This window comes from Peromyscus californicus, unplaced genomic scaffold (assembly GCF_007827085.1).
Source record: "Peromyscus californicus insignis strain IS unplaced genomic scaffold, ASM782708v3 Scaffold_7__1_contigs__length_154581171, whole genome shotgun sequence".
Taxonomy (NCBI): Eukaryota; Metazoa; Chordata; class Mammalia; order Rodentia; family Cricetidae; genus Peromyscus; species Peromyscus californicus.
The window spans coordinates 65161673-65178718 of NW_026294595.1; the positions used below are offsets into that span (position 1 = coordinate 65161673).

Sequence of the window (17046 nt, forward strand, 5' to 3'; positions counted from 1 at the left end):
ATTTCCTTTATATTATCTAAACAAACAATTATTGACAAAAAATTAGAGATAAAGATTAATATATTAGAGAAAATAATGTTAGCCTTAGGACAAAATGTGGCCAATATTAAGAAACTTATGAAAACTAGATGTCATCAAGAATACAAAGCTATTTGTATGACTCCGCTTCCCTATAATTCCTCTGAGAATTGAGAAAAAGTTAAACATCATTTGTTAGGGGTATGGAAGGATTCTTTCATTACTCATGATTTAGAGGCTATTCAAAAGGACATATCGGCCATGAGCCAAGCTCATATACAAGCTGGCTCATTGATTGTCTTAACACAAGGATTACAAAAAGACCTTAATGCCATGAATCCCCTAGATTGGATTCAATATTTTATTTTCATAGGCATTCTTGCCTTAATTGTAGTTTGTATTATCATGATTTTCCCTTGTCTTTTCAGGACAATAACCAGATCTCTGGACAGTGTATGTGAGGACCTGTATGCCTTCCGCCTTAAAAACAAAAAAGGGGGAACTGCCACGCCCAGGACAGTGTCCCCCACGTGACAAATGCCTTGGATGAGATGGTCACATGGGAAAGGGGGGCTTGCGGCCCTCGGGACTATGCCCCCGGCGACCCCTTATCAATCTGCCCAAATCATGGTGCCAGGCTACGCAGAACCACACAAAATCTGCTTACAGAGGCTAGCTGGCACTCTGCCTTTTTTCTCTTTGCAACTGTGACTATTGTTGTTTCCTTGTGTATTGATTTCAGGAAGTTAGCTCTCAATGTTCCTGATATGCCCCATAAAGAGAATAATGATTCCTCAAAAGTGGCCTCAATACCCCCACCTATAATTCAAGCTTTTAGGCAAACAGTTAAAGAGGGTCCTAAAAGTTTGGGAGAATTTATAAATGATTTAGAGCAAAAAGAACTTATGACTTAGAGGGACAAAGATTCTAACAAAAAGAAAATAAAAATAAAAGACCAAGAACTCATAAGCAATCCACACGCACAGCCAACACCAGCTACAAAAAAGCAGTTACAGGAATTAGCCATTCATACAAAAATGATCCAGGGACAAATATTCATCAAGGGTCAGTGGTGGCAACCCCCTAACTTTAATCCTAGATATAATAATTATTTGGAGCCATTGCCCTTTATGGGAGCTTATGATAAACATGGGAACCGATGGGTGAATCATAATAATATAAAAACAAAATGACATAAGTTACAGTTCATGGAAAGATTAGCTAGGTCCAAGCCCCTGGTGCCTTCTCACCTGCAGGCAAAGGTTAAATATTTTCACACAAATGAAACCATGGTTAGAACAATGGTGGGAAGGGTTTAATTTTGATACAAAACAAAGGTTTAATAATCATGTAGAAGGAAAACTTCAGCTAGGGCCGTAATGTTCTCTGTCTGGATGAGGGACCACAAAAGAGGAAATAACACCTGTACTCATGAGATCTGTTAATCATTCTGAGAAAATTGTGTGACCACATTGTTGATTCTATGTCTATCGCCCCACTGGCCGATTGCCATGTTTCTTCAAATGAATGTATAAAAAACACTGCTTGATCTGAGTAAAATTGCAGCAGCTTCACAGCATACTCTCTTGTCTGTGTCTGTCTGTCATTCGCCAAATCCCACTTATCCTGAGTACCTTCGACTGTTCTCCCTCGGTCTGGTGTTTCAGCTGAGATCCAGTCCGCGGCACTCACCTGGTTCTTCTGTATCTACTGCTGCTTTTGTTTATAACCCATAGGCTGTAAGGTTACTTGTATGATCATAGGTTGGGAATTATTAATTGGAGTTTATTCGACTTCACTATAGTTATTATGTACCCAAACAAAGTGATACCTCATATCAAGCAATTTTTAACTGTCAGTATCTCCTCAATGAGGGGACATAACTTACAAATCTATTCTTTATCAATGTTGAAATGTTACAGGATTGAATCTTGTGCCAGTATTATGCAGGTATCAACACGTGCTGTTTATTTGTAATTCCAATTTCACTATCATATACAGTACAAGTGATTTCACAGCCTCCTCTCACCTCCAATATCTTTCATTCATTCTGCCCTCTCTTTGAAAGAATTTTCTAAATCTTGGAGGGTGTAATAAAGCTGTGCCATTTAAAAATGAGCATTAAACGGTTACTTATTTTCCATACTTGGAAGAATTGTGAGTCTATGCACTAGCTGCCACATACTGCAAAAAGAAACTACTCTGGGCTGATCATTGGTATAGGATAACCAATTGTAACTTTGTAATTGAATGCGCTACTATACATAAAGATTTACTGTCCACCAAAGACAAGAGGTAAGTTCTCATTTTTGTGAGGGTTGACAAGATCTAATGTAGTGCAGGTTGGACTCAAACTCACCATGTAGGCTAGGATGACTTTGAACATCTGATACTCCTGCCTTCACCTCTAGCTCCTAGGTTTATAAATTTAAGCTATCACAGTCAGTCAAACACATAGTAATTGTCATCATATTTTACAAGCAATATTTCAAAAGGAACTTGTGAATAGTGAGGTCAGCATTATTTAAACCATGTCTGCACATCTAAATTGAGAAAAAATTAGTATCAGCCAAAAGAAAAATATCTTGTTATGATCACATTTTATTTTGTATTATTTTATGATCACATTTTAAAATGTGTTCAAGTACAATGACAGTGCTTCAGTCATGCAATGCTTTCAGAACACACCTTAAGAAGTAACAGTATAAGCTAAGCATGTTCATGTATTTGAGGTAGCACTCCAGACATGAAACTTGTTCTAAAAATAGGATGATAGAATTTTACAACAGACTATAATGCAGTACCTAAAATATTGGAACATGAGAACTATCTAAAATATTCATAACAGGTATGATATATAAACAAGTCTATTACAAATAACTATCAAATGATACTATAATACACTAATAATATGAATATATCAGAGATGAAGCAATTTATCTGTTAAGCAGTAGAAAGTTAAATGTTAATTTATAAGTATTTTAAATATATTACATTATCTAAAAGTAAATATAAAAGTACAAATTTTATTTATAATAAAGGTTATTTTTAGCAAAACATTTAAAACTAAACACCAAGATTAAAACCCACTTAATCAAATTCCCTTCAGATTTCTGAAAACAGCTTGAGGCTTGTAGACCATTCCACAGATTATTAAACATGGAACAAATGAGCTCACTTAAGAAGTTCCTCACATGATTATTTTGATTGGTTATTATCTTTCTGTGAACAACCATATGGTGGAGTCAACACTTTCCATTTCCTGTGATCTTTGATTTCAAATCCATATTCTCATATTGGAAACAACCCATTGTCTCTATATTTATCCTTAAATATTCCATGATCTCTTTGCTCAAACAGCCATACATTTGAAAATGGTGGATCTATTCCTAATCTGGCTGTGTTCTCATAGCAAAAACAGTAGCCACTGTCTCCTGCGCAGTGACCTTGAGATGTGACCTTGGGATACCCTAGATCAGTGTCCATTATTTCCTTCACATTCATTTTAGCAGCAAAGTTAATTATGGCACCAATTTACCTGCAGATAATACGATGTCTTTGTTAACTGTGACATGATATAGTACTCAAAGCTCTCAGAGCAACAAGTAGCATGGTATCTGTATAAACAATTGCTTTCAAATATAATGCATCAAATAAATACTGTTATTACAAATATCAATAGATTATAATCTAAATAATAAATTATTTATAATATATAATATAAATTTTAATTGTTCCATATATTAAATTCCATAAAGCAATAATATTTTTATCTAAAATGATCATTTACTAGTAAAAGATTTATTTTCTTTTTTTTTTTATAGCTAAGAAAATTCCTTTCCATGATCCTGTGGGAAATACATTCTCTTCAGATTCTTTTTCTGTCCTCAAATGTTGCTCTCCTAAGCTCTTAAATATCCCAGTTTGTCTTGTCTTAGGGTTTCTGAAATGAAGGTGAAAGGACTTTGCTGTCTTTTTTTCTTCCTACTTGATGAATGATGTCTTGGTGATTCAGAGAGAGACTAGGCCAAGATATAGCACTGAAATGGTTCAGTTTCAAACACTTAGTTTTCTTGAAATGTTTAAAGTGGATCCTAAAGCTGAGGGGAAATAAAGTGGACAAGATTAAATTAGAAGAATTTACTCTGTGACTTGAGTCACAGTTTTTGAGCATTAGTGACCTCCCTGTGCTTTGTGTTAGTCTGTGTTTGTGAAAATACAGCATGTTTATTCATGATCAAGAACCGCAAAATGTGTAGGAGCATTTCAAATACCATGTTCCAATATCAGCATTCTTTAAACAACCTCAAATCACACCAGATTTGAACCAAAATGTCATATTTATGAGACTATTAATAAGTAAACTGACATGAATTTAGAAAAACAATGAATTGTTGGTGAGATAAAGAAAGACGTGTCATATTTCTGAATTATTTCATTCCAACTTGAAGATGAAACACTTAAAATATGGTTTATACTATTAAACTTGAGAAATACATAGTCAGAATGAAACAGAACTTCCTTGGGCAGGAGGAAGGATGAAAAGAAAGAAGGAAAAAACGATGGTAGGAATGAAGGGAGAGACAGAAGGAGGGTAAGGGAGGGAGAGAGGGAGAGAGGGAGAGAGAGATATGGAGAAAGGGGGAGGGAGAAAGGGAGTTTGCAAATAACAACAGTTATTTGAGCCCTGTAGGCACTTGAGCAACTATTCATCGTGAAGTGCTAATCTATGGTCTCCTCAAGCATCATTTCATTCATTCTGAACCACTGAGTTTAGCCATATGTTCTCCTCTATAAAGGTAAACATTCTGAGCACCCAGGGTTTTCTCAAGAATAGTTATGAAGTGAATGGGTCATGATTATACTACATGTTAAATTTTTCACAATGTAAAAATCATCCCTGAAAATGAAAAATAAAGTTCCTTATGAACCTCACCATGTGTCAACTATGTAGAGGAATTTCTAAACAGTCTTATTAAATAAGAAACACAGAGCCAAATACAGGGGTGAAAGCCACCAGCCAATCTTATTCATCACTCCACTGTAGCTTCCCCAGAAAGACCAACCTCTTCCCATCTAACCTGTGTCTTTATTGCCTTGCTGTTCTGCCTTCTCACTGTCTCTTAGGCCAGCCACCTCACTTCCTCATCACTGCCTGTCTATACAGACCTCTAGATCTCTATGATTGACACTGGGATTAAAGGCATGTGTCACCATGCTTGGCTGTCACAGAGACTCTGCTTGCCATGTGATCAAATTCAGGGTGTGTGCTACTACCGCCTGACTTTTGTTTATGGACAACTATCTATGTCCTCTGAGCTCCAGGCAAACTCTATTAACATACAAATAAAATATCACCACACAACTGTGTGAAAAAAAATCTGAAGATAGCCATTCTTTATTATCTGTGGCCAAATGTCCATTTAGTGGTGACCAAGATTCTCTGCTTTTCTTCAGCTCATCCTTCTACATCTAAATGAAAGCAGGAGAGCCTCTTGATAGTGAAGGTGGAGTTTGTGTTCATCATGGTTGCTGCGCAAAACAAAACTGAAGGATCCAAAATTTCTGCTTGAGTGCATCTTAAATTATAAAAGGTTTCCCTGAACCAACGTGAGTCTGTGAATCTAATTTCTAGTCCCCCCAGGTATGCAAAATTTCTGGTCCAATGTTAATCCAACACACCATGTACATACCTTTTTACTTAATTGTGTATTATAGTTCTTCTATGTCCATCCAAAATTATGTTGTGTTTTTATTTAATTTGGGGAGGATTTTGTTAAACGTTTTTGTATGCCATCATCTTAATAAATAGTACACAATTTTATAATAGATGGAATGCACTACCTGTGCAGAATTTAGAGAAAATGCTTTCTGTCACGAGGGATCTATCAATGAATATATAAACAATATGCATTGTTTTTGGAAACACTATCAAGGTCTGTTCATTAAAGAAAAATATTTTATGTATAAATATATGAGATATGTATGTTGATAAGAATATCATTTACTTCATCTAAGACTGTTTTATCTTTCACCTAATTTTGACAATTTTATGCTTGTATACAATGTATTATAATCACAGGGTGTAGCTGGAGTTTTCTCCAGTCCTGTCCAGTCCCACGAACCCCACAACGACTTATAAAATAATCACTCAGAAGATCATATTAATCAAACTGCTTGGTCATTAGCTCAGGCCTACCATTGTCTAGCTCTTACACTTATACTCAGCCCATTTCTGTTAATCTGTATGTCACCACATGTTCTGTGGCTTTACCTGCTGCCTTTACATGCTGCTCTCCGGACTGCAGACTGGTATCTCCCCTCGGCTTCCACCTCCCAGCCTCTCTTCTCTGTTTGTCCTGCCTATCTTATACTTCCTGCCTGGCTACAGGCCAATCAGTGTTTTATTTATCAATCAATCATCAAACATATTTTTATAGCATATAGGACATCCCACAGCAATAGGGACCATCCATAATGTTTCCTTCTTCTCCCTCTGATCTTCCAGATTCCCTTCTCATTATCAATCAATCCTTTTCTTACAGCTATATCTTTTTATTTTACTTACTGAATTTATAGTTGCCTATATGAACACTGATAGGTGATTACTTACTAGACCATGAACTCACCTATGCCTACATACTTGAAGAAAAAGATATGCCTTGCCACCTTTAACTTTTGATAGTTCCTTAGGAAGTAGAGGGGCCTCATGAACACATCTTTTAACCATGTTGCAGAAGGGCCTAGTCTTATGCAAGTTTTATTCAGATATTTAGAGTTGTTGTTTTTTCAACATTCATTGATCGTGACATATCCACCAGACGATGCATCATAACATACTTCCCTATTCTCCAGGTCATACATTCTGTTCTGTCTTCTACTTTGAGATACTTTTGAAGGAAATATTGTAGCTGTCCCATTAAGGGATGAGTGTTCATCATTTACTTATTCTCAGTATTTTGAAGTGTTAAAAATGTCTGTATTAACCTCTGCTCACATCAAAAAGAACTTTCTCTGTCCAAAGCTGACAGTTTAAAAATATATGGTGAAAATATAATCATTGAAGAGGCATTTGACACCTTGTCCACTTAGGGAAAAGAAACAAAAATATTCTCCCCTAGGGTCTATGATTTCACTAGGTACAGGTTTTTACTAAAATTTATATTATCAGGCACGTGCATCTGAGAATATCTCAAATCATATCTGAAAGTTATTGGTTATCCCAGAAAATCTTAAGTCACTACTGCTGCAGTGGACAAATCTTACCTAAAATCTCCATATTCTGACATTTACTGACCAGACACCAATAAGACATTTGATGAGTTTTCTCCTCCAAAAGCAAATATGACACTTTGGTAACTATGAGCAATAATCAGAAGAAAGGAATGCTCAAAGGAGCTCCTACTTTGAGCTTCTCTGACATTAACATACACTCACCAATTTCACACACACACAGTGACACGGAGTAACCATTCCCATTCCAGAAGTGAAAAGGGGGACATGACAACAGACAATGAGGGAATGCAGAGAATCATCAGGTCATACTGCAAAAACCTCTACTCCACAAAACTGGAAAATCCAAAAGAAATGGATAATTGTCTGGATAGGTACCACATACCTAAGTTAAATCAAGATCAGAGAAACAAACTATTTAAATAGTCCAATAACCCCTAAGGAAATAGAATCAGTCACTAAGTGTCTCCCAACCAAAAAAAAAGCCCAGGACCAGATGGTCTCAGCACAGAATTCTACCAGATCTTCAAAGAAGAGTTAATACCAATACTCTTTAAATTGTTCCACACAATAGAAACAGAAGGAACAATACCAAACTCCTTCTATGAGGCTACAATTACCCTGATTCCTAAACCAAACAAGGATACTACAAAGAAAGAGAACTACAGACCGTTCTCCCTCATGAACATTGATGCAAAAATACTCAATAAAATACTGGCAAACAGACTCAAAGAACATATCAAAACAATTATCCACCATGACCAAGTAGGCTTCATCCCAGGGATGCAAGGGTGGTTCAACATATGAAAGTCTGTCAATGTAATACACCATATAAAAAAATTCAAAGAAAAAAAACACATGATCATCTCACTAGATGCAGAAAAGGCATTTGACAAAATCCAACACCCCTTCATGATAAAGGTCTTGGAGCAATCAGGAATACAGAGAACATATCTAAACATATTAAAGGCAATTTATAGCAAGCCAACAGCCAACATCAAATTAAATGAAGACAAACTCAAAGCAATTCCACTAAAATCAAGAATAAGGGAAGGCTGTCTGTGCTCCCCATACTTATTCAATATAGTACTTGAAGTTCTAGCCAGAGCAATAAGACAACATAAGGAGATTAAGGGGATACAAATTGGAAAGGAAGAAGCCAAGCTTTTCCAAATTGCAGATGACATGACAGTATACTTGAGTGACCCCAAAGATTCAACCAAGAAACTGATACAGCTTATAAACACCTTCAGCAACATAGCAGGATACAAGATCAACTCAAAAAAATCAGTAGCCCTCCTATATACAATTGACAAACAGGCTGAGAAGGAAATCAGAGATACATCACCCTTTACAATAGCCACAAATGATATAATATACCTTGGGGTAACACTAACCAAACAAGTGAAGGACCTATATGACAAGAACTTTAAGTCCCTTAAAAAAGAAATTGAAGAAGATGTCAGAAAATGGAAAGATCTCTCATGCTCATGGATAGGCAGGATTAACATAGAAAAAATGGCAATCTTACCAAAAGCAATCTACAGATTCAATGCAATCCCCATCAAAATACCAACACAATTCTTCACTGACCTTGAAAGAATAATACTCTACTTCATATGGAAAAAGAAAAAAACCAAGATAACCAAAAGAATCCTGTACAATAAAACAACCTCTGGAAGCATCACGATCCCTGACCTCAATCTCTACTATAGAGCTACAGTAATAGAAAAAGCTTGGTAATGGCATAAAAACCGATATGTGGATCAGTGGAATCAAATTGAAGACCCTGACATTAATCCACACACCTATGAATGTATAATTTTTGACAAAGAAGCTAAAACTGTACAATGGAAAAAAAAGCATTTTCAACAAATGGTGCTGGCATAACTGGATGTCAACCTGTAGGAGGCTGCAAAGAGTTTCATATCTATCACTGTGCATAAAACTTAACTCCAAGTGGATCAAAGACCTCAACATAAATCAAGTTACTCTGAACCTGAAAGAAGAGAAAGTAGGAAGTAGTCTTGAACGCATTGGCATAGGAGACTACTTCCTAAATATAACACCAGTAGCACAGACACTGAGAGAAACAATGAATCATTGGGACCTCTTGAAACTGAGAAGCTTTTGTAGAGCAAAGGATACGGTCAACAAGACAAAGCGACATGCTACAGAATTGAAAAAGGTCTTCAAATCCAGCATCTGACAGAGGACTGATATCCAGAATATATAAAGAACTCAAGAAACTAGACATCAAAATGCCCAACACTCCAATTAAGAAATGGGCTATAGAACTAAACAGAGAATTCTCAACAGAGAAAGCTCAAATGGCTGAAAGACATTTAAGGAATTGCTCAACATCCCTAATCATCAGGGATTTGCAAATCAAAACAAGTCTGAGATACCACCTTATACCTGTCAGAATGGCTAAGATCAAAAACACGGAAGACACCTCATGCTGGAGAGAATGTGGAACTAGGGGAACTCTCCTCCACTGCTGGTGGGAATGAAAGCTTGTACAATCACTTTGGAAATCAATATGGCGCTTTCTTAGAAAATTGGGAATCCATCTCCCCTAAGACCCAGCTATACCACTCTTGGGCATATACCCAAGGAATGCTCAATCATACCACAAAGGCACTTGCTCAGCTATGTTCATATCAGCATTGTTTGTAATAGCCAGAACCTGGAAACAACCTAGATTCCCTTCAACTGAAGAATGGATAAATAAAATGTGGTACATACACACAATGGAGTACTACTCAGCAGAGAAAAACAATGACATCATGAGGTTTGCAGGCAAATGGATGGATCTAGAAAAAAATCATCCTGAGTGAGGTAACCCAGACTCAGAAAGACAAACATGGTATGTTAAACAAAGATGACTAGACTGCTACTCACAACCCCAGGAAGGCTACCTAGAAAACAGGACCCTAAGAAAGACATAGGGATCGCCCAATGACAGAGAAATGGATGAGATCTACATGAACAACCTGGACATGAGTGGGGGTAATGAAGAGCATGGTTCGATGGAGGGATTAGGTGAGTAGGAGATCCCAACTGTATCAAGAACAGAGAGGGAGAACAAGGAATAAGAGACCATGATAAATGAAACCACATGGGAATAGGAAGAAGCAAAGTGCTAGAGAGGTCCCCAGAAATCCACAAAGATACTTCCACAATAGACTACTGGCAATGGTTGAGAGACAGCCCGAGCTGACATACTCTAGTAATAAGTTGGCCAAACACCCTAACTTGCTTGCTAGAAATCTCATCCAATGACTGATTGAAGCGAATGCAAAGATCCATGGCCAGGCCCCAGGTGGAGCTCCAGGAGTCCAATTGATGAGAAAGAGGAGGGATTGTATGAACAAGAATTGTTGAGACCAAGATTGGAAAAAGCAAAGGGACAAATAGCCAAACTAATGGAAACACATGAACAATGAACAAATAGCTGAGAAGCCTCCAACTGGGTCAGGCCCTCTGGATAAGTGAGACAATTGATTAGCTTGAACTGTCTGGGAGGCACCCAGGCAGTGGGACTGGACCTGTCCTTAGTGCATGAGCAGGTTGTTTGGAACCTGGGGCTTATACAGGGACATTTCCCACAGCCTGGGAGGAGGGGTCTTTACCTGCCAGTACTGAATCTACCAGATTGAATTGAATCCCCAGACGAGTCTTTGCTCTGGAGAAGATGGGAATGGTAGGTGGGCTGGTGGGAAGGCCGGGGGGGTGGAGGGAGGGGGGAGGACAGGGGAATCCATGGCTGATATGTAAAATTAAATTAAATTATAAAATAAAAAATTTTAAAAAGAACTGAATGGCCAATACCAAGGCAGGGGAAGTGATAGTCAGGGCTGGAAAGCACAGAGAGTACATAGAAGGAGAAATCTAAGAGAAAAGGAGCAAGAGAAGGAGGAGATCCTAGAAAAAAAAAGAAGTGATTTCTGAAGTCAAACAAAGGAATGACATGTTTAAAGTACAATGAGAACTCAGAAGAGCAAACACTAAACCCTGCTGCTCCATGTGCTGTAGCATCTAGAACATGTGATGTATCATCTGACACGTCACTCTTTACTTCTGCTGCTGTAACCAGCAGCCTTTCCCATGAGTTGGCTCCACTCTCTGAAGAGAGATGTGTAGAGAATGTTCTATGGTTCTGGCATTTATAATAGTCTTGGGTCTTCACTGTACCTTAGACTTCCTCTTCACAGCTTCAAGCAGTTACCTTCTGTGACTCTACAGACACTCCAGCCCTGACATACATGGTTTAACTTCAACTTCTCTGAAAAATAATGCAACAACTTTCCACAACACTCTTCTACAATCTTATATCATTCATTCCCCCAAAACCAATCCTGCAAAGACAACGTTGCCAACTCTTCCATCCTTCAGCTGGGGGAGGCAACAATAGTCTGACACTGTCTGCAGGTTTGTTGTCTTTCTGGTAATAATCCTGGAGAACACACTCCCTAGGCAGTTGCTCCCAGGGAGAACTGAATTCCTTCTGCTTCATTCTCAGTTACTATTTTTTTTTCCTGTCAGATAAGGACACATTTTATAAGCTGGATCCCTTAATTGATTGGTTCTTGCCTTTGGATCATACTTCCTATTACAGAGTGCAGCATGAAGTGTTTCATTTTTTATTTTTAGACTCCTTTTTTTAAGCACACACCTAGTCTTCTAAACTTAAATTGCTGGAATTCTTTTCTGCATAACAAACCAATTGTGTGTTGGTAAGGGTAGGATAATATGCCCATATTGTTGTTCACTTTCATTGTTTATGTGTCCAAGTGAAATATAAAAGAGCCAAACCACAGAATGAATATTCTGCTCTCCTGAAATTTCTCTCTCATCAAATAAATTAAGCATTGCCTTTAAATTTAACTTCAGTCACATTCTCAGAACAGAGGCAAAATGAATCCAGACTTTTCAGCAAATACCATTCAAATGACCCCTGGTGTATTTTCTAGTAGAAGAATCATTCACTGATTCTGAAATCTCATGATGAAAGCTTTCATTGTCCATACTTTCTCAGTATTCTTATTTTCAAAGCTCCTACCAGAGTGGCCCATGAAACACTGTCTCTGGCATGCTGGAGATTTTCAGGACAAATGTATCACAAACAAGTTCTGAAAGCCTAAGAAACTTGTGATTATGTTTATTAGAACAATAACCTCATTCCTTATACTAAATTTTGTATCAGTTATGTTATTCATTGCAGCAAAAGGATTCCTGATATAGCAATCTAATGAAGGAAAAGTATATTGGATTATACATTTCCATTGGGCAATTCATCATGGTTGGTGCTTATGACACCAGGAGTTTGAAGCAGTTGGTCACAGTGCAACCCTCATTTCAAAGCAGAGCTGTAAGACAAATTATTAAAAGATCTTATTAATAAAAAACCCAAAGCTGGATATTGGGATAAAAACTGAGAGATCAGGGAAGCAGAAAGAAGCCAGCCATGTTCTTACCACTAGGAAAGCCTCAGCCAAAGAGAGACCTACTTCCTGTATACCCACATCTATGTGCCTTTCTGTCCCTGCCTTCTTACTTCCTCTTCTGCCCAGTTACATCACATCCTGTCTGTCTGTTCAGACATCCAAACTTCCGGATCTCCATGGTTAGTGCTGGGATTAAAGGTATGTGCCCCCATGCCTGGCTCTGTTCCAAGTGTAGCCTTGAACTCACAGAGATCCAGATGGGGTGCACAAATAAAATATCACCACACAGACCAAGGAGTATCTTCTCTTTGCTAGCTTCCTTTTGTTTGTAGCATTCATGACACAAGCTAAGAGAAGAACTTCCATTTGTCAGGTGGGTCTTCCCACATTATCCAAGAGGAACCCTCAATGGTGTTTCTAGAGACTAGCCTAATCAAGAAAATCCCTCACATATGTGCCTGCAAGCTTGTCTCTAAATGATTGAAGATTATGTGAAGATGAGGATCAAAACTATCTGACACTGTATCCATTTTATTTCTTTGCCTTGTCATATTGCACCAGCTAAGATATAAAGCACTGTATTGAATAGGACTGAGAGTGGACACCTATGAGTTGTTCCTGATTTTAGTTGACTGATTTAAATTTTCTGCTCTTTCAGAAAATTCATCTTGAGAATTCATAAATTTTCTCTTATTTTTGAGAAGTGCCTCTTTCTTTAGACGAGACTTGCCTTGAACTTGCAGCAATATTCAAAAAAAAAAAATAAGCCTGTCAGGTAGTGGATTTAAGGTATGAGACTCTAATTCTAGTTTTTAATCACAGTTTAAAAATTCTAAAAATGGCCGGGCGGTGGTGGCGCACGCCTTTAATCCCAGCACTCGGGAGGCAGAGCCAGGTGGATCTCTGTGAGTTCGAGGCCAGCCTGGGCTACCAAGCGAGTCCCAGGAAAGGCGCAAAGCTACACAGAGAAACCCTGTCTCGAAAAACGAAAAAAAAAAAAAAATTCTAAAAATGTAGATTCTAGACATCAGAGGATATTTGTTCCTTTCATCACATCTGTAAGAATATTTGAAAGCATGTTTAATATAAGAGGACTGAGCATTGAGTCTATTCTTGATAAAGAAAAAAAACTTGAAGTTCACATTAGACCCATTCATAAAGGGAAAATACCAAACAGTTTGGTACATTATTTTCTTAAACATTGATTCGTACCCATTCTGTATTAATTCAAACACCACAGGACATGAAAATTTTAAATGATTTTTGAAATTTTAGGATGATGTTACCCAGAAGAAGCACAATTTACGTATTCACAATTCAAGATACAAAAGATATACTCTTTCTATGTAAATTTCACATTTCTGTTCTAACACAGAAGAATAATTTTACATGAATTATAACCTATATCTGCTGACATTTACAAATTAATGTGACTCATCAGACACTAACAATTTCTGTATACCTGACTCACTATGCACAGGCATGCGTGGGAAATTGGATTCTGGAGGCTCAGGCCTACCTGGAAGTGCTAGGGAGTTAGATGACTTAGGAGTAGGCTGCTTATGGGAGTTCTGAAAGGAGCTTTTAAATATTGAAGCACTATGAGGAGATCCAGGAAAAGCCACGAAGCCTATGGGATGAGGAAGAGCTATGCTTTCTCAATGGTTCACAGAATAAAGGATATAGAATATACCTGGAGACAGCAGTGTCAATCTGATAGTCAAGGGAACAAGTTCCCAGAGAATCGAGTTTATGGGGTAGAAAGAGTGGGCCTACCTGATGGTGTGGGATAAAGTGTCTTAAGTAATCTAGAAGCATCAACTCTTGTAGATGATTTTCTAAACAGTCTTATTATATAAAAAACACAGAGCCACATACAGAGGTAATAGCCAAAGAGATCACAGCAACTAGTGAAGAGTCAGACTACCTGCAGTCTTCCCCAGAGAGAGCTTCTTCCTGTCTGACTTATGTTTTTATTGCCTTTTTGTTCTGCCTTCTCATTGGCTCTAAGTCCAGCCACATGACTTCCTCATCACTGCCTGTCTATACAGACCTCCGGGTCTCTATGCTTGGTACTAGGATTAAAAGCTCATATCACCACTCTTGGCTGTGTCCTTGATCACACACAGACTCTGCCTGCCATGTGATCAGATTAAGTTTGTGTGCTACCACCGCCCAGACTTCTGCTTATGGCTTGCTATTTGACCTCACTATGTGACCTCTGATACCCAGGCAAACTTTATTTATTAATATACAAATAAAATCACATTTAAGCACAATTAAAATATCACCACAGACTCTTAAGTTAGTGTTGCCATTAAAAGTGTTGTCCAAGATTTGCCTTAGTTGTACTGGAATCAGAAATTCACAGCAAGATGGAAAGGCACATCAAGATCCCAACTCAGATCCTCATGAACATACACCAAGTTTTGGAACAAATTGAGCCATATTCCTATCCCTATAAATTAAATGACTTAATGTTTACCAGGAATATTAAACAATCTCCTCCACATTTTCCCAATGGCATTCTTCATTGCTTTATTCCTGAAAGTGTAAACTATGGGATTCAGCAATGGTGTCAAGACATGAGAAAATATAAGAACATTTTTCTCCAATGATAATGAAGAATTATTTCGTGCATATATTAATATACATGGGACAAAGAACAAAAGCACAACAGTAATGTGGGATCCACAGGTGGAGAGAGCTTTACGCCGCCCTTCAGAGCTGTGAGATCTCAGAGAGAACAAGATGACACCATAAGAAACAACCAATAAAGAAAAAATAATGATGCAGAAAGCCCCGCTGTTGGCAAACACTAAAATGCCAAAAATATGTGTGTCAGTGCAGGCAAGCTTTAGTAATGGGAACAAGTCACATATGAAATGATTAATAAAATTGGGTCCACAGAAGGGCAGCTGCAATGTGAAGATAATTTGTATGATAGCATGCAAGAAGCCTCCTGCCCAGGCTACTCCCACCAGAATGCCACACACCCTCCTGTTCATGATGGAAGAATAGTGAAGGGGCTTGCAAATGGCCACATAGCGGTCATAGGCCATGGCTGACAGAACAATCACTTCTGCCCCAGGGAAGAAGTGGACAGCAAATAGCTGTGTCATGCAACATTCAAAAGAGATGGTCTTCCTCTCAAAGAAGAAGTCTATAATCAACTTGGGTGTGATTACAGAAGAAACACATGCATCCAAGAAAGATAGAAAAGACAAAAAGTAGTACATGGGGATACCAAAGAGTGTGGGACTGCATACAATTGTTACCATAATTAACATGTTGCCCCCAATAGTAAAAAGGTAGACCAACAAAAAGAAAACAAACAATATTTTCTCAACTTTTGGGTTCTGTGAAAGTCCCAGAAGTATGAACTCAGTGACAAAGCTCTGGTTTAGCATGATTCTTGAGAAATAGACAAAATAAATGAGTTCACATAAACCTAAATATGAGAAAGAATTTCTTCATGTATTTTAATATTATCAACAACAAATAAAATAATGCAAAATGCTCAGGACTCAACTTTCTTGTCAACACTATGTGGCAGGAGACAGTATAACTATTTTTTGTGCAAATGTTAATAAAGATATTAAGATCAAATGAACAAAACTATCATTAACCTGGTGACTTTGGAGACACAGGTCCCAGCACACATGACTACTAAATAGACTGAACAGGATGATGATTGAGATATTTTATCTCAGTGAGAACTTCGGAGTAGTGATTGTTTTTCTAAAGTCTACTTCTCTGTATAATCATTCAAGTATCTATTATTTTCTTTATTTATGCATGAGGAATCTTGATAAGACAAGAGGGTAGATGATGAAGGAATAGAAGCCAATGGATCAATGACCTGCAAATGAAAATTGGTGAAAATCACATTGGTGAAAAAGAGAAACTTCATGGTGAATATAATGTATAGATTTGAGACTTAATTACTTACCAATTATGTATACAATAAAAATTTGATAGAGAAAAACATATGGATTGAAATTCATATGAATTTTCTATAAAACATGTTGATTAAAAAACTTATCTTCATATCACCAAAGATCAAGAGGAAGATCAAGTTAAAAATGTCTAAATAAGACTCACATTTACATGTCATTAATTCTTCCAGTTGAAAAATCTTTCAATTGAAAACTCTTTAATAAAACATATATGTAAATATTCTAGCTCTTGAATTCATTTTTCCTAGGTAGATGCAGTTTTAAAATGTTATAGATTTCCCTTTTCTATATGTCCAACAGAAATGTATTCATAAAATGTTTTTCTGTGATTTTTAAAATACATATATGTATATATGTGTATATATACATGTGTAACTTCATATATA

General features: G+C 37.3%; 1 protein-coding gene across 1 annotated transcript; it reads right to left on the reverse strand.

Moving 5' to 3' along the window:
• Window positions 1–15175: 15175 nt before the first annotated feature.
• Window positions 15176–16111, reverse strand: LOC128101681 (olfactory receptor 4C15-like). The gene has a single exon (XM_052724998.1). It carries the CDS (start codon window positions 16109–16111, stop codon window positions 15176–15178), a length of 936 nt encoding a protein of 311 aa, XP_052580958.1.
• Window positions 16112–17046: the final 935 nt, after the last annotated feature.